General features: G+C 37.5%; 1 protein-coding gene across 6 annotated transcripts in view; it reads right to left on the bottom strand.

The window, feature by feature from the left end:
- The window catches only part of CYRIA (CYFIP related Rac1 interactor A), a 56,096-nt gene that overhangs the window by 2,421 nt on the left and 35,714 nt on the right, over positions 1–17,961 (bottom strand). For 3 of the 6 annotated variants that reach the window (XM_056486634.1, XM_056486635.1, XM_056486632.1), the window contains 9 exons: positions 17,148–17,227; positions 9,311–9,432; positions 8,317–8,422; positions 7,177–7,313; positions 7,015–7,092; positions 6,623–6,739; positions 6,449–6,528; positions 4,861–4,987; positions 742–812 (listed from right to left, as the gene is read on the bottom strand). In XM_056486634.1, the coding sequence (XP_056342609.1) occupies positions 742–812; positions 4,861–4,987; positions 6,449–6,528; positions 6,623–6,739; positions 7,015–7,092; positions 7,177–7,313; positions 8,317–8,422; positions 9,311–9,432; positions 17,148–17,217 (908 nt within the window). In that variant the 5' untranslated portion in view covers positions 17,218–17,227. Of the gene's footprint in view, positions 1–741; positions 833–4,860; positions 4,988–6,448; positions 6,529–6,622; positions 6,740–7,014; positions 7,093–7,176; positions 7,314–8,316; positions 8,423–9,310; positions 9,433–16,890; positions 16,971–17,147; positions 17,228–17,961 lie in introns of those variants that run through there. The other 3 variants (XM_056486633.1, XM_056486636.1, XM_056486637.1) reach the window with 3 other exon arrangements.

Here is a 17,961-nt window from a genome sequence, read left to right as displayed (position 1 = left end):
TTTGGCATAATCTATTACTTTAAGCAGTTTTCTTAAACATTCTGAGAGGACTGAAGAGCTTTAATGTGTTTCTTTCCATTTAAACCCAAGTATTCTCCACTGTTTATGCTAATAGGGAGACTGATTATAACATAAGCTTGAAACACACTTGATACCTGTAGGATTTAACTCCACATCAACTTTAATTCAGAAAACATGATAAGCAAACACAGCAGTGCAGTTCTAGTTCTCCCTCTATCCAAGCATTCAACAGCTAGAGAACTCAAAACAACTCTGAAAAACTTGGTACTGACTCCCTTCTCAGCTTCAGAGAAGCATCAGACCCCGTGTGTCTTCCTTCCCAAGACAGCACCATAAACAGCATTGGGATTTAGGGCTGTTTCCTTGAAGCTGTACAATTTAGCAAGATTAAAAAAAATAGTCTTATTAAGATGGAAAGGGAGAAGAGAAGCACTCAGGGTTTGATAAACAGAAATCTTACCCTTCATTTCTAAAATGTTCTAGATGCTGGGGTATTTTATATAGCAAATTTTAAGTACGATATACCGTTCACAATATTAACAGTTACTGTTTATTCAAGTGAAATGAAATGGGAAGAAATTAATATTAAAAAAACCCCATGTGATGAAAGCAAACCTGAGAGGATAATCTTATTAAATCAATCTTCAAAAGTGAAGAATCTTAAATAAAGAGATTGGGAGAAAAACAAAAAGGAATTTTCTAAGGCTGAATCACACATACCTGAGAGCATTCAGAAGTCCTTCCACAGAGTCAGGTGGTTGTTCCTTTAAAACTTTTATGCATCCCTTCATCTGGGAACAGAAGCATGCCACTATTGAACAATAATATATGAATTGCACTAGCTGAAAACATGGAAAAATTTCACCATATACAGGCAGGTTTGTTTTCTTATAAGTGTTAATGCTGCTTTACATGACATAGTAAAAGCATTACTACTTACTAAAAATTATCTCAAAATTAAAAAACTTTACTTTGCAGAAAACATTTACTTTAAAACACATTTGTAGAGAATAAATTAAGTATCAAGCATCTATATTTTAAGTTCTACACTGTTTCTTCAATTCCAAGTAAAAAATACAAAAATCAAAATCATCTGATTTAAGCTGAAAAAAATAGATTTTGGGAGTTCTGCGTCATTGATGTTAACAACTCTAAGAAGAGATGCTTCAACTTCCACTTTTATTTTTATGTTTGCATACAAGGAAGTAATTTTCAGCATTCAGTTTTCAGTTGTAAACCTAACCAGTGACAACTTATTGTTTGTTTCATAACTACTGGTTAAAAATTTAATCTATGAAGTCCATGGTGTTGATTTTAACACCACACTGAACAAACATCTTTGTAGAGACTGTAAAAACAGGTTGAAACTGTCCAAATTTACAAAAGGGAAAATGAAGCAGAGAAAGCAGGAGTGGAACTCATTAGATTCATTGTACAGACTTCCCAGATAGTCAGTAGAGAAAAACAAGGAATTCTTCTAACCTATTCAGAAGATATCTTCATATGTAATGAATTATGCCCCAGTAGTACTTATTTCTTCTCACTGCTATGAAGACATCGAATCTAGCTATCCAGAAACTAACCTAGATTAATTCTATCTTATTTAAAATTACAGATAAAGACACGGCTGAATGAAGATTTGAATCCTTTAATTTTCCAAGTCACACTGGAAATCTACATGTCAGAATCTTGTTTGCAGCTGAAAAGCAACTCTGCCTTATTAAGGAAGTGGATGATGAAACACTTAAATTAAAAGTCAGGGTCCATTTATGTGCCACCAAAAATGAGTCAGAAAATATAGCTCAGCATCCTTGACAGGGACTAGCCCAACAAACACTGCTCACTGCTCAGTTGGCTCATTTCTACCTGGAAACTTTAACTAGCTTTGCAAATAACAGATTAGAGGAGATTCTCAGGATAGCACCATGTGTTTTCAAGTGGCACAGTTATTCTTCCTAAGTTAGAGAAACTCAAGTCTATGTGCACATCACTTGGTACAGGTTTACATGCCCCAGCAGATCTGATCAGACCAGGTCAAGTCAAAGGGTATAAAAATTCTAACAATTCTTCTCATTTTTGTTAGAATCAGAATACCTAAAACAAGTAGGATAATGCTGGGATTTAGGATTCTTCGTTTTGTATTTTTTTTCCTCCCAGGGAATTTTTCTCCCATATGTGTTGCTAGGAGACAATAGACCAGGTACACAAGAGAGACAAAAGAAGTTGCCACAGCTCAGGGGAGGACAGCAGCTGGCTACTCTCTCTTTTTACCTGGGGGTATCTCGGGGAAGGACGACAAGAGAACTGGGCTGGGAAAAGGGGTTGGGTGCAGCTCTCTTGTGCTCTTGGCATTTAGAGGGGAGTGAGGCTGCAGCAGCTGTGGGGAGAATTCATATTTCAATATCACCATTGCAGGGCTCCATCTCCTGCTGCCTTCCTTCTACTCTGAGTGGAGCTCTGCTCAGAAGAGTGGCCACTGCACTGGGCTTTTATTAACTCTCCACCTCACCAAACAGGGACCCTTCCCCATCTCCTGGTGTGCCTTGGGGGAAACTCTGGGATCCCAAGCCTGCCCTTCCCCTTCCCTGCTCGGAGCCAGGCTGCTGCTGCCCAGCCCCACTGTTCCTCTTCCACTGCTCGGGTTTTTCTGCTGCACTGCAGCCCCACACTCCCTGCCTGTCAGGGCACCCTGTGGTTCCAGCTACAGCTGCAGAGCTTCTGATACAACTCCATCACCTCAGGATTTTTGCTTATTCCTGACATTACAGCTTGCTACTCCCAAGAGTCTTTCTGGGGCACCGGGATCGGCTGCTCCAGGGTTTATGAAGCAAAGCCTCTCTCCCATCCCTTCCCATCTGGGCACCAGGATTGACACTGCCCTCAGGGTTTGTGAGGCAAAGCTCTCCTCCATTCCCTCACATCTGGGCACTGGGATTGGCTGCCCCAGGGGTTTTTGTACCAAAGCCTCTCCTCCATCCCTTCCCATCTGGGCACTGGGATCGGCTGCCCCAGGGTTTTTAGACCCAAAGCCTCTCCCATCCCTTCCCATCTGGGCACTGGGATCGGCTGCCCCAGGGTTTTTAGACCCAAAGCCTCTCCCATCCCTTCCCATCTGGGTACTGGGATCAGCTGCCCCAGGGTTTTTAGACCCAAAGCCTCTCCCATCCCTCCCCGTCCGGGCCCAGCCACCATTCCCGCGCGCCACAGCGCCCCCTGCAGGCTCGGAGGAATCCGCGCCCTGCCCTGCCCGCCGGGAGCCCGCAGCGCCCCTGGTGGCTGTGCCTGGAACTGCACCAGGGGAAATGCTTAAAGGGCAGGAGCAGACTTTGTTTATTGGGTTTTCTGGGGTTTTTACTTTTGTTTGTTGTTGCTGCCATGCTGTGGTTTGTTTGGCTTTTTATACAAATACATACTAGTAAAGGACTATTATTTCTTCTCCCATATCTCTGCCTGAAAGCCCCTTGATTTCAAAGTCACCATAATTTGGAGGGAGGGGGTCATGCTCTCCATTCCAAGGGAGGTTCCCACCTTCCTTGGCAGACACTTGTCTTTCAAACCAATACAGATGTCTAAGCTAATTAATAGCTTGAAATACAACATCCAGTCTTGAAAGAGTAGGGAAAGGGTAATAAACTCGACTGTCCCTGAAATTCCCTTGAAATGGCTTGAATGGCTGAAATTAATAGTTTGGAGAAAATAGTGATTTACCACAGTAAAATAAACTCATCATCTGAAACATCAGGAGATTTTCTGAATTACAAAAAAAAAATCACTAAATTACGCAAATCAAGATTTGGGACCAGGTACTTGTTTTTTAAAACTGAGTCATACATCTCCTGCCTCCCATTTATATCAAGCTAACTTTCCTGTAAGATTTCAGAACTTTAAGATAAATGTGAGAAGCAAAGTACACACAATATATATTTGATTCCACCAGAATTTCATTTTTGTTGCCTCTGTCAGCAAGAGACTGAACTAGCAGTCAAGAAATCTGCATTCAAGTCCCAGGCTCTCTCTGCTTCATGACCTTGAGCAAATCTATTCACCCCCATGCCAAATCTTTCCCTCTGTAGAGTCAAAGAGGAGATGTGGCAAAATTCTGGTATCTGCAGATACAAAATGCTAGTGAAGATCCAGTGACACAGAGAGCAATAATATATGTTTTTTTCTTTTTTTTTAAGCAGGATCTCTTGAAAAGGGAATCACTTGGCATCTTTTTAATTAATAACAGCTTATTTCTGCTGAAAGAAGTGGTGCATGAGATTTAGGTTTGTAAAAACGTGTAGAAAAAGCAAGAGTATTCTATGCGTGCTTGCAGTTTCTCAAATGGGAAAATAAAATTGATTTCTCTGTGACTGGTCATGCCAAAAATAAAACTGAGGGACCATTATCAACATTACAACAGTAATTTCAGTACTGTTACTTCAGATTTCAGACAAAGCAGAGACAACATTGAATATCTACTTATTTACAAAAGAACTACTGCAAAAGCATTTCAGCTTTGATAAATTACATGATCTGAAAAAAAATTATGACTAAGGAACATATTCCAGGCTAGGTGTCGTATTAAATTATTTTAGCCTAACTATGCAGTTGTCAAGAAAGCAGAGCTAATGAAGAAAAATTTTTATCTGTGTCTGGAAGAAAATAAAAAGAAAAAAAGCTTATTTTATTTTTGAACAAACTGATGCATTAAAGTGCTCAGGTGAAGACAAATTCTAAATTTTGCCATTCAAAAGTAATTAAAATTATTTATAACAAGCTGTAAGCTTGTGCTGAAAAAGAGCAGCAGACTAGCATTCTCAAACCTACAGAGTATCAAAGAAAGGCCTCTCTTACATCAATCTTTGATGTCTTTGAGAAAGCTCCCACAGGATGAACGTGATCATACAGAATAATAACTCCCACCATTACTCGCATGCAGAACATAAGGGTCTCTTCACTGGTGAATCTACTCCTGTACTCTCTGGAAAACAGAACAAAATAAAGAAACATTCTAGACCTTTTGCTAGACAATTTTAAAAACTAGACAAGGGAGTGCATGAAATCGGAACCAAAAGTATATTTTAAGGTTGCAATGCACATTAGTAAGACTCTAAATTTATTTGAATTCTGTAAGCCTGTGCCAATTTTCAATATTTGTTAGAGAGTAGATAGATGCAAACCTCATACCCATGCACAGTTGAGATCCTCAAAATGTATGTGATGATGGCTTCATAGAAAACTTCATGAAATATGATGGAGACTAATCATACTTCAGTTTAATCTCAGAAACACAACATGCTGGGACCTCAAAGCAAAGCTACTGTTTTTGCTTAAATTCCTACTTTGGAATAGTTAAGTGGGATTGAAGTTAAGCAGCTCAGGGGGAATTTCAGGGCTCCACCAAGGTGGATTGTAATAGTAATTGTGCTCTCTCTCTCTCACTCTCTGTTTATTGTAGTATCTCTCAGTCTACAGTAACTTCAACTTTTATTCTTCTGCAGCATCATAACATGAACAGACTTAATGATTACAGAAATTTTGATATGAAAATGCTTGATTATCCCACAATTAGAATTAAATATAAGATAATCTTCTAGGTGAATCAACTTTTTTCTCTACTTTTGCCAAAAAAAGAGCTGACTCATAAGGCTACTTTTCAATTACTACTTCTGTGATGTCTCAGGATTGTGAGATGAATCCCACCCCCACAGACATTTCTCCAGAATTTTCATGAACAAAGAAAGACCTCAGGAATTCTACCCTTTACATGGTTCCATGGACAAATGACTCACAGGCAGAAAGACAACCTTGACTCTATCTTATATGTATTTTCCAGTCAAAGAGAAATCTAATCCAAAAAATACTCCACAAAAAAAGTAATAAAAGAACCCCGCTGGCTAATTTATCTACACTAGCAGATACAAACACAGCTGAATGCATTTATGTGAATGAAAATTCATACAGTTGATTTGTTTCATATCTAGAATAAGATGGTTGCATCCAAAAAAAGATCTCCTTAAATGATCCTTGAAATAGTTCCTGTGTATTTGCTAAAGCATTGCTTGGAGGAGCCAAAATCTTGTCCTCTGTGTGCTTATACTTGAGCAGCACAGCCAAGCAGGAGGCAGCAGTTGGCCTTTGGCCCTGGTTAGACAAGACACAGACACTGAAGCCTGCGAGTGCATAAGATTTTACACTTGTATTTTAACCTTTTGTTGAAACACAGGCTGACCATGTAAGCTCTCCCCAACAGAACTCAACACTGATTCATGAAAGATATCACCAGGCTTTCTAATACCACGTCATGCTTTGTAGACAAAAGGAGTAACAACTTAAGGCAAAGATGCAGGAATTCACTTGGAAAACAACACATTATCCTGCTTGGCAAATTAAAATATAAGTTCTGTCATACAAACCCTCCAAGATTTAAGACAAAACTTACGGTGTTTCCAACATGACTTTACATACACTGGCCATAGTACTTAGACAGTCTGTTGTATTTTCAATTGGTAATGTTTTGTTCTGGAAGGGTAAGAAAAAGACAGTGTTCAGTAAACTATGTTGTAAAATTGAAATCAAGAATGTCTGTGATAAACCCTTCTCCCCCTTTACATACTTCTGATACAAAATGTGTCGTTGCGTTACTGAGGGTTTTCAGCATTGGTGTGGCCTCCGCATAGAACAGGGACATCCTATTGGCCATTTCATTGTTCACTTCGTTCTCAATGTCTAGCTGATGAAAACAGGAGAAAAGACAGTCAGTAAAACTCTTTAAAATCTTGCCAGCAGCAAGAAAAAGATGCAGTTCATGTTCATGTCAGCAAGTAGGTTGTTGCTTGAATAGTCCTCTCTAATCACTTCATCCGGACTGCTGATTAACTCTTGGTGTGAAGGAGGGAACATGACAGCTACTGCATCAAAAGTAAAAACTTGACCACAAATGGCATAAATGCATCCTGATAAATAAATACCTCACTGTGTACGGCACAGCAGAGTTTATTTACTTACATGCATGTTGTTTATTCTGTTGCGACTTATTGTCCGCCTGTAATAACTGAAGTCGTTCTGAATTGCTGGGTTTCTCATCTTCCAGGAAGAGAAACAGGAAATAATCAGTTTTGGTTCAAAATACACAGCAAAAATCAACATGTATTGAAAGACTTTATTAACCTTAAGTTCATCAAAACGAAGAGTAAAATGTAGGATTTCTGCAAACTCTTTTGCTAGAGCCTGTTCCCGTTCCAGGTGCTGAGTCGGTGTGTAGGGAGGGCATGTCAAGGATTCCAGCAAACTCTGCAGGGCTTTCTCTGGACAAAAATCAGAAGCACAATTTGTAATCAGTCCACACAGAGTTTTAACTACATTTTTAAACATACTGCATTCGAAGGGAAGAAACCCTCCAAACATGCCAAGTCCTAACAGAAGTGTTTTTTCTGACTTTTCTCAAGTGAGAAGCACTAATTAAAGACACCTCCTCTTTAGGCTCTGCCATTTTCTCTCCATTTTGTATCATAGAATTCTTTTCCATTTTCGTCACCCTTTATTTGGGATCCCTATCATAAATTCTAGAGGAAGCATTTCTCTTGCATTCAGATATTCAACACTTCCATCTTCCTCAATTAGCCATCAGCTCAGTAAAGAGATTATTCTGGCATCTCTGTTACTAAAAGTGTACTCTTAGGCACTGATAGCAAGATAAATCACTGTAATTACTGGCACAACTCAAAAAGTGAAAGACATAGTTAGAGGATGTTGTAAAAGAATCCCCTCTCATTTCATACATATATTTGTATTCCAGAGTCCTAATTCAAAGAGTAATTACATCACCTTTTGTGTTTATTGGGATGACAAAATCAGTGTACAACATATCCAGCTTTGGATTTTCACCCTGTGAGAAAGTTTATTGATACACTTTCCCCATTATCCCTGCTTTTTGAGATTTTAAAGTATCAAAATATTACTGGCTGACATTCCTGTTAAAACTCCAAAGGATCCAAATTACAAAAAAATAAATTGCATTAGTCCAACACGGACCAGTGAAGTGCAGAAACATGTCAGGAAACAGAGAAAAACGTTGTAGTTTTATCATGGTTTTTACTTGTATGCTATTTAGGCAATACAGACAAACTAACAAACTATGAAATTAGGATTAAAGAGATGCCTTCATACATGCAACTGCAATTAAATGTCCATTGATATCAAACAGAAATCATCTAACTCTAAAACTTCAAAAGTTTGTGGAAAGACAAAGCTTTCTCTTTCATTATATATAAAAAACCTATAAAACAGATGTACTAAAACAGGGCTCACCTAATCTGAGTGAAAACTCATAAAAGCGCTTTAGCCTTACAACCAGTGGACAGACTGAATTCCATGCTTTTTCCTGCAGCTGGATATCATTGGGATTTTGTATTGCCTGAAATGAAAGTATCACTGTAAAGACCTGTGATAAATAAATAACAAGCAATATGTTGTTTGGAATTTTTCTACATTATTTTAAAAAGTATTGTAAAACACAGAAGAATTCTGAGAAATTACATTGCATAGGATTCCAAAAAAATACCATGTTTTTTTACCTTTCCTCTCCCCCTGTAACATACTATTTTAAAAGCATTCATTGCAGTGAATCACTGACATACAGAAATACGTTCTAGAATATTCTTTTGGGAGCAAAACTATTGCAGAAGCATCAGGTAAAACCTTTTGTGTGACTACTGGTTGCAAAAATAGCCTTCTTTCAGGTTTTAATACTTCAACATGCATGGTTTTTAAGTAAGCAACAGCTCACACTAAGAGTATCTGCAAATCTGATGCAGGAAAAGTTTTGTTCACCTGAGGAAAATGGTAAGTTACAGTTCAAAAGTGTACTTCTGGACCAGTTTCACAGAATAAGATGCCTCTAACGGGGATCAGAAGGTATAATTTACTGTGGCTTGTTATTCCACTCAGAGAAAAGAAGAACTATCTGTATCACGTATTTCTGACACGAGTAGCATTTCTTCCATGTCCTCAAATTTGACTTCTGCCATGGGATACAGGAAAAAAGGTACATGAAGTGAAAACTAGTAACTAAATACTAGTAGAAAACCTGAAAGAAGTTCCAACAGACATCATTTAATGATTTCAAATTAGAGCTTTCTAGTGAATGTTATGCATAATCTGTCACGTATTTTATAAATACATTTCAAGGAGATTTTCACTTCAGTTCAGAGAATGTGCTTGGATGAACAGAGAGAACAGAAGCAAGGAACACATCGAGGTTTGCCTGATTTTGCTTCCAAAGAACTGTCATTAACAAACATACATCTCTAATTTCTTGTCCAGCTCCTTTGTAAGCCTGAAGGTCTGCAAGCATGCTTTCTGAGTCCTGTAAAACTGCACTGATCTGGTTCCAGACCTCCCTTTCTCCATCTGTGGGCTGTGCATCTAAGAGAGAGGGAAAAGCAAAATGTACAAAGTCAAAAGGAAGCTGCAGTAAAAACGGCAAGACTACTCAGTTCTACTTAACAATACCACATCCAGCTTGACTAGTGTGTAACTCCAATCTGATGTAGTTTTTTTCCAAATATACAATTATACTGCTATTCTGTTAACATCCAAGCTTCTGCTTTTTATAGCAAGGAAAGAAAAACAGCACAGTTTTGTATGCTCTGGCTCATAATGCCTCTTCTCAAAATGCAGCATTTTAAAGAGCAGCAGTATCATAAAGCAATGTTATTAGAAAATAGGATAATGCACCAGTCCCTCTCTTTCATGAGCTCTATGGCTCAATTATAAAGAATTGCTCACTTTTCTTGCAGCTTGGGGAAAAAATCAGGCCTTTCAATGGATAGAACAGTGGGATATTGCTCCACTTTGACTTTCCTCCAGGCTTCCTTAACCAGGGTAATTTATTTCTTCTTTTGTAAAACACAGATACAGTACTATTAAAAATACATTTTTTCTCATGTATGTCAGGGATCATTCCTGCCACTAAAATAAATCCAGCTCTGTCCGTAACCAGTTTTCAGGGTGTGAGTGACCTGTAGACCTTTATTGTTGAGAAAAATTATATTTGAAAGTAGATCAATTTTCCTATTCAAATCTCCTTCTACGGGATTTACACAGCAGTGTGACACTAGGGAGTGATGTTATCCCCAGAACACCGACACATTAGACAAGATAGAGATCTTCTGTGTTTTTTTTTTTTTTTTTTTTGCTTTTAAACATAAAGATGACAGGCACTGACCAAAGACTGGATGACCTACATATGGGATTGCAGTCTATATGTGAAGGAATAACGACATTGTCCCAGCAGATTTCTACAGAGACACAACTATTTCTTTTCCTTAGATTTGTATTAGCTGGTAAAGATGGAATGTGAATTTTTATGGTAGAAAAAAAATTATCTTGAAGTTGAACCTTAGAATTTAAAGACTGCTTGTCTGAATTAAAAGCAATGAGATAAGTTCAGTTCAAAGCTTATCAATTAGGATGAGCTACTGTATTCATCTCTACAATAACAGAAAAGAAGTAAAAATACTTTTCCTATTTAGTCATCTCACTCTCCTTAAGAAAACTGACAGAATTTTCTATCATGTTATCAGTATGGAATTAATTTTACCCAGTCCCCATTAGAACTAATTGAATTGGTTCACACTGGAGTGTATGGAAAATGGGCATTCATGACATTTCAGATAATTTGTTTAAATGTTTCAAGTTATCTACAGACCTTGCATGAACAGGATACAAATGGCTGAGATTTCCAAGTCTGTAGCTTCAAAGCAAGTCATACTCAAAACCACAAGTCTAATGAGACTGGGCACATAATACCGACTGGACTTTCCTTTTATTCTGGAAGTTTCCTCTTCTCTTATTTAAAAAGCGAAAATAAACATAAACTGGGCTTACTTAGCTAGGTTTCATAGCCAAAATATTTCATGTAATCAAAAAATTCCACCATTCTTCAAAAAGTGAGAGAAAGGAGCAGAGAAGAGAAAAACTGTCCCCACAAGAAAATCCCATCTGGGACATGGATGTTGAACTGACCCATCAGTCACATTAAATTTACAGTGTTCCAGATTGGTTCTTTCCTCAAGCTGCAAGATATCTCAGGTACACATCATAAGGGGCTTGCCATCTTGTGATGAAGCAAAATAGAAAACCTTTCTGACTTTAATGAGGAAAGCAGTGATCCTGAGAAACAGTTACATACCATACAACAACAGAGCAGGGGAAGGTAGGAGTGACATAAAAATCAGTATCAGCATTTTAATAGTTAAATAAGTTAATGAAAATAACATTTCAGCGAAAACTAACACAAAACAGAATAAATAACTTGTTAGTGCAGTTCATGAATGCAAAATTTGCATGTGCAGGTCACCTGAAGCATCTTGTTTAACCTTGTTTGTTACAAGGTACTTCTATGTTAACTTTATTAATTAATTTGATTTAAAAGTACTAGTGCTTAAGGGGGATGCAAATGCTATAGACTGCCCAACACTTTGGGACTCCAAAAAGGCCTTTAGTAACACCCTTTATTGTAAGTATTTTAAAATATTTCCCAATTCATCTTTTGGAAATTGGTGGAAGGTGCAATATTTGAAATTCACTGAGCTTTCTGTAGTATCCCAGCACCTGGGGAAGCAGGAGCAGGAGGCAGGTAGGTGTGTGAAAGAGGGAAAGAAAGGGAAGGAAAAGGGTTGCAAAGGCTCCAGAGCAACAGGCTTAGCTTGCATTTGCAGAAGCAGTTTCTATTTATTTTGGAAGTGTTTAGCTTAAAAAGAAAGGTAGGGAGGATGATTCAGGCTTTTTTTTAAAAAAAAAAAAAATCCCATGCATTTATTTATGAAATAGAAGTTATGCAAACAGATGTTCTGGAAAGACCATGGCCATGTTTCAAAAGGGATTTTACAAGAAGATCCTACCAAAAATGGTCAGCTAAAATAACCATAATGGACCACTTTGAAAACATTTTAATCTTACTATTAACAACAACAATAATAATAGAAACAAGAACTAAAAGGAACTGAGACTTCTTCATGACAGATTTTGACTTTTAAAACTGGCTTGCTGTTCCAAGAAAATCAAAGCCTGTTCTCTGCTCTGAATTATAAAATGCCAGTCCTGAATCACAGTGTGGAATCACTGGTTGCCCTCTTTATCCCCACACCACCAGAGAACCACCACGTGCTTCAGGAACCTGAGCCCATTTGTAAATGGAACCACTGCCTCTGACTAACCCATGGTGGGAGCAAGCCCTCTCAGAAACAAGTTACCATAGTGGCCAGACTCACTGCATTTCAAGGCTGTTTTCAGAATACTCATGATTAGGAATCATAGCATTCTGTCTTTAAAAAGACAAAACAGAGAACCTTTTCACCTCCCTCTCGACAAATGTTTCTAATGTGAACCCTAAACCAAACAACTACATCAATCCTGTATCCAATTAATGCAAGAGTCAGATGAGACTTGAATCTCCCATATACAGATTGTACCAGCAAAATTCGAAAGTTTTAGCTCTGGAGAGAAATACACTTCCACTGGCTCCATCAGAAATAACCAGGACATGGTAATTTATCCATTACATGAACATGTTCTCTTTCACATGTACACGTGGTCTGTGTCATGTTTTGGATGGAACTTCAGACTTCACAAAGAACAAGAAGAAACCTGGATCCACTATGGTGCATTTGTGGATGCATTAAGCATTTCAGGTGAATGGTAGGGCATGAAAGTGGGGTCATCATTATTTTGTTAGCAGAATACCTGTCATTTTTTTCAGAAAAACCTTTCTAACAGTGTAAGGCATCTACCACATCCTTCACCAAATTAGAAAAAAACATAGGAACTTCTAGGTAGGTTAGACATTAGTACTCATAGGACAAGACTAAATACAGAAAGGATATGATGCCTTTACCAATAGCAAATGAAGTGTAACAGTATCTCAGTAATAATTTTAATGAAGAAAGACAGTGCTATGAAGAGCACTAAGAACAGTACTAGAAGAAGCACTTCCAACTCACACAGCCTTTCTGAATCTGAAATGATGACCAAAAGCTGAGAACTTTATTCCACCCTTAGGTGGTTAAGAAGACTCCCATTCAGGCTGATTAGTTCTTCCATTTCAGTGAATGTAGAATCACATTTCTCATAAAAATACTATGCCTTTCTGGCCTTGACAACATAGCAAGAGAAAATGAGTTAAACAAGACCATTCACAGGCTCTGCTTTCAGCTTTTCTTGTCATGCTCACTGCTGAACGTGGCAAATAATTCCATCAGCCAGCAAGTTAGAGAGCAGTACACATATTTAACTGCATAATGCTAAAGCCTATTTCAGATTTGTCAATGCCAATTTTGACAATGATTTTTTCCATGTCAATCTGGGACAAAATTAAAAGAAAAACTTAGAAATGAGAAAGCAATGCACTTTAGAGGCTACCAGAACCTGCTACAGTGCATACATTAAAGAACCCCCAGTATTGAATAGAAACAGTACCCTATCCAGGTTACATGGGATTTTTAAATTTCATTCTTTCTAAGCTAGCTAGAATACAGTGAAGCTCACTGTTAATAGTGGCTCCAGGCAGGGTGCTGTGCAGGGAGACCAGTGCCCAGCTTCAGCTCTGGGGTGGATGGGGGATGGACACAGCATCTCTGAGCTGCAGTTTTTGGCTCAGGGCACTCCACAGCTCAAGACCTGAGTGCAACCTCCCACTGGCTGGACCCAGATTATATCCCCAGCCTTGCTGCCTGTTCAACAAGGGTATTAATTAATAGCCCATTATGTGAAAAGTGGGCATTTGCTCTGCTGCCAGACATGTTCTAATAATAGATCCTTTTAATCGTACATGAATAATAACTGAAAATTTCATGAATCTTTCTGGGGATGTGGGGGAATCCTAGAAAATAAGATTTTTGGAGGGGATGAGAGGGATTTAACTAAGATCAAGAGAAATCCACCTAGCTAACATTAAAAAAACCAATAAAAACCTGCTCACATTAAGATTGGAAACGTCTTATAATAGTATTTGAGGAGAGGATGGGACTGTAGGTGTCATTTAAGGACACTGAATAACCTATAAGCTTTAGTCTTTTAGATTAAAAACAAATTGTTGCCTCAATTTTCAAACTATTTCCAAGAATTCATGTGGAATTATCTGTTTACTTTGCCTGAAAAAGGCAGCAGTGATTTGACAATAGATTTTCTGCAAAAAAGAGCAATTTTAAGATGGTACAGGAAGAGCTCAAATACCCAGAATTCATTTATTTGCAACTAATTTAAATAAGGTCAGCATTTAAAGTATAAAACAGTTCTTGAACTGACAAAATCCATTTTAAAAGAATTTGCAGTGAAATCCTGAAATCCACAGACTCTCAAGACTTGCCAGACACTCACTTTTTCTAACATTATTTTCAAGCTGAGCGCTAAGAAGGAATTAAGGTAAAGTAAGTGGTATATAATCAAATCCAAGAGGAAGCAGCTTGATTAAAAATACTCCCATCAAGATTCAAGTGTGAAACAGCAATATGGTGCACTTTCTAAGATGGATGAAACTGTTCTTATGTATTGATATCTTTCAGTAGGCCTTAAAAAAGAGCAATTTGGATGAATGCACCAAGTCTGCAACACCCCTCAATGAAAAGGCCCTTCCACCTTCATAAAGACTGTTTTTCTCCACCAGACTCAGTGTAACTGCCCAACTCTCAAACAGAAGCAAACAGAAGGGAGCAAACAGAACTGCTTTTGCTATACAGCATTAACTGAAATTAATGCTGGATTCAAGTTTTTTCAAGTATGACCATGGAGTTATGAAAGTTGGCTTCCAGTTTGGATTGAAGAATATTGTTAGGTGAATTGCAACTGACAATGTGGACACCTGCATGAAAGCAGGAGAAAGGAGATGATGTCAAACTTTCTTTTTCTTTTTTTTATTTTTTTTTGTAGGCAGTTAATGAAAAAGCCCACAGAAACTAAAGAGCAAGATGCTGACAGAAATAATGAATACAGTAAACACATCGGCTCAGCACACCCATCATCCTCCAACTGCAGTGACCACGTTTACCCATGAGCTTGAACTGCTCAAGCCACAGAAAGCCACATGTCCAGCAAGCCCAGACCAGATCCTGACCCATGTCCCTCACTCAGTTCCTTTTCCACTGTATGATGGCCAATTACAGGAGACCAAAGCACAAAACCAAAGCCCTTTTTTTAGTCACAATCCCTTTGAGCCAATATAGATTTTGTGCCACTAAAAACTTCTGGGACTGAATTTTGTGAGAGAAAAACTTTTAAACTTTCATTTACAAGAATAAAATTCCCTGAAATTTGGAGATGGCAGTTTTGTTCCTCTCCAGGTAGGTGTGCCTGACTAGAGAGCCCTAACCACTGGCCCCTCCCATGGGAGAGAGTTTTTCACTCAGCTCTTGGCCATGAACTTTTGGGAAGAAAAACAACCTTCACTTCCATGGCAACAAATTTGGTATTTCCCTCTCTCACAACCACCTCTACCAAGGCTCCCCACTGCCAGAGCACCTGTTTCCTGCCAAGCCTGCAGCCTGGGTCAGCAACACTCTCTTGCCAACAAGGACACAATGGGGCTGATTAAACCTCTAAGCTCAGAGCAGCTGAATTCACAATAGCTTGGCAAAGCCACAGAGGACAGCCAAGGCCCTCAAAAGTTTGGTAGAAAAGGATTAAGTGGTGGTTTGGCTAGAAGTTTGACATCCTGGGATGACAGTAAAGTTTTCAAATTATATATAGAGAGAAGAAGGGATACATGGCTTCTCCTAAACCCAAACATAACAATTATCCTTTTTTTTTATAATTCAAAACTGATTTTTCATAATGAGACAATTAAGCTCTAGATGAGAAGATTACGGTACTTGCACAGTTCCAGCCATACATTCTAGCTCTCATCTAAGACAGCATGTTTGAACAATTTAATCAGATTTAAATGTGCATTTGAACAACTTTTTGAAGCAGTGCTTCTGAGAGCACACAGACATACACACTCATAGCATGTCAGTTACTTCTTTCAGAAAATAATTTAGAAATAAATGATTAAGAACAAAACTATTTCAAGATGACAAAATATGTGTCTAATCACCTGAAATGCTCTTTTAAACCGTGCTACAAAAAAAAAAAAACCATGCTGGATTTTCTCAAAAATTTTTGGTTGGTTTATATATTTTTTTTTCAATAGAGGTATTAAGAGAGAAAAGATCATACAGTTAGTGTTTCAAATAAAATGTATTTCATGTATGTAGTGAAGACAGATTAAACCCATATTAAAGGACTTGGTGACAGTAAAACTGTAAAACTGTAGTCAGGAAAAGTGAAAACAGCTTTGGATCAAATATAGATGTGATAAGAAAACTGGAATGGGAAACACTGCTCTGCAACTGATAACCATGCAATTAAGAGAGATGCAATCAAGCACATACACTTTGACCATTTCACTACTTTTTAGAAACTATAAACACGACTAAATCATCACCAAACCAAGCAAAAAAATAGTTCCACCTCCACTGCTCTTTTCTTCAGCTTTAAATTTCCAACATGTATTGAACATGTTCTTCCATTCAAGGAAGAGTCATAATTTTTTTTAACCCTGATTTGTTAAAGAAAGTTGAGGTTGAGTTCTTTTATATGTAAGTTTAACAATGGTTCATAAATGTTCTGAATTTAATTCAAGATAAGGTTTTACTTGTATATCTACCTCTCTGCCCCTTTCTCTGCTCAGGATGAAGTAATTTTGTATATCAGAAAGCAATATACTACTGAAGTGTAATTTGATTTGTTTGCAAATCCCTTTTGAATTGCTTTATGATGCATAAGCACATGCAGTTTATTAGGAAATAATAAGCAAAGAAGGCAAGCCAGGCAAGAAGCTTTGCTCACTTTCAAAGTCAAGGAAAAAATTTGGCCCCTGATCAAGCTCTGTGCAAGTGAGAACTTTTAAAAGATTTCCCATTTGGTTCCTGAAAAATAGAAAAGGAAGAGAAAAGGAGTCCTGAGTGAACAAATGATTTTAGAGGACAGATTGGTTGTGCTGGAAAATACACAGTGTAAGCAATCAGATTTTAAAAGTTTTTCCTCAGTTTGCTGATAAGTCAGGGAAAAGATTCTCTCATTGTCTTGTAATTATTTGAACTTACTTTCAAAATCCAGGAAAAAATGTGGATAGTTTTCAATTTCCCTGGTAAGGACCTTAAGAAGATTACCCATCCCAGCAAACCTAGTAAATGCAACAAAATCATAAACAGTTATACATGTAAACTCAGAGTACTACAGCTAAGAGCTTGACACAGTCTGCATCATATATTCAACATTTTGGCAAGTTCTGGACCATGAGAAACATTTTGATGGTCAATTCTGTAATATTTATGCAGAAAGAGAAAGGCCTCAGATAAAAATGGAAATAATTCTGTTCAACAAATTGGAATTTAAACATCAGGATCCCAGTGTATAAACATATATTTATGAGTTTATTTACTTAGCTATATCTCAGAGCTATATCTCTATTTGTTCTCTAAATTGGACTCCAGATTACTGAACACCATTTCAAAGTAAAAACTGACATCTTAACACTTGTCTTAGATCTTCAGCAAAAATCCATGTCATTATAAGAAAATAACTCACTATAAGGAAAAAAAAAATCTAGTTGTTTCTAGTCAATAAGATTTTACATAAAATCCATACAATTCTATCAAAAAGGACAGCTAAAAACTTTTTAGCTTTTAAATGTGCATGCATGCATTAAAAAAAAAAAAAAAAAAAAAAAAAAAAAAAAAGAACAAGTAAAAAGGGAGGTTTGAACTCTATCTTTTTATCTGTTATTCCTATCTTTTATCATGTTGGAATTCTTTGCATTTCAAGTTATGAACAACTCCCAAAAGGAAAAGTGACCAGTTCTCAAAAAAGCAAGGCTCTATGGAATATAAAAAGGAAAGAGATTTGAAGAAAGGTTTT

The sequence above is a fragment of the Oenanthe melanoleuca genome, chromosome 3 (genome assembly GCF_029582105.1).
Source record: "Oenanthe melanoleuca isolate GR-GAL-2019-014 chromosome 3, OMel1.0, whole genome shotgun sequence".
Lineage (NCBI taxonomy): Eukaryota > Metazoa > Chordata > Aves > Passeriformes > Muscicapidae > Oenanthe > Oenanthe melanoleuca.
This window is presented reverse-complemented; position numbering and strand designations above follow the sequence as displayed.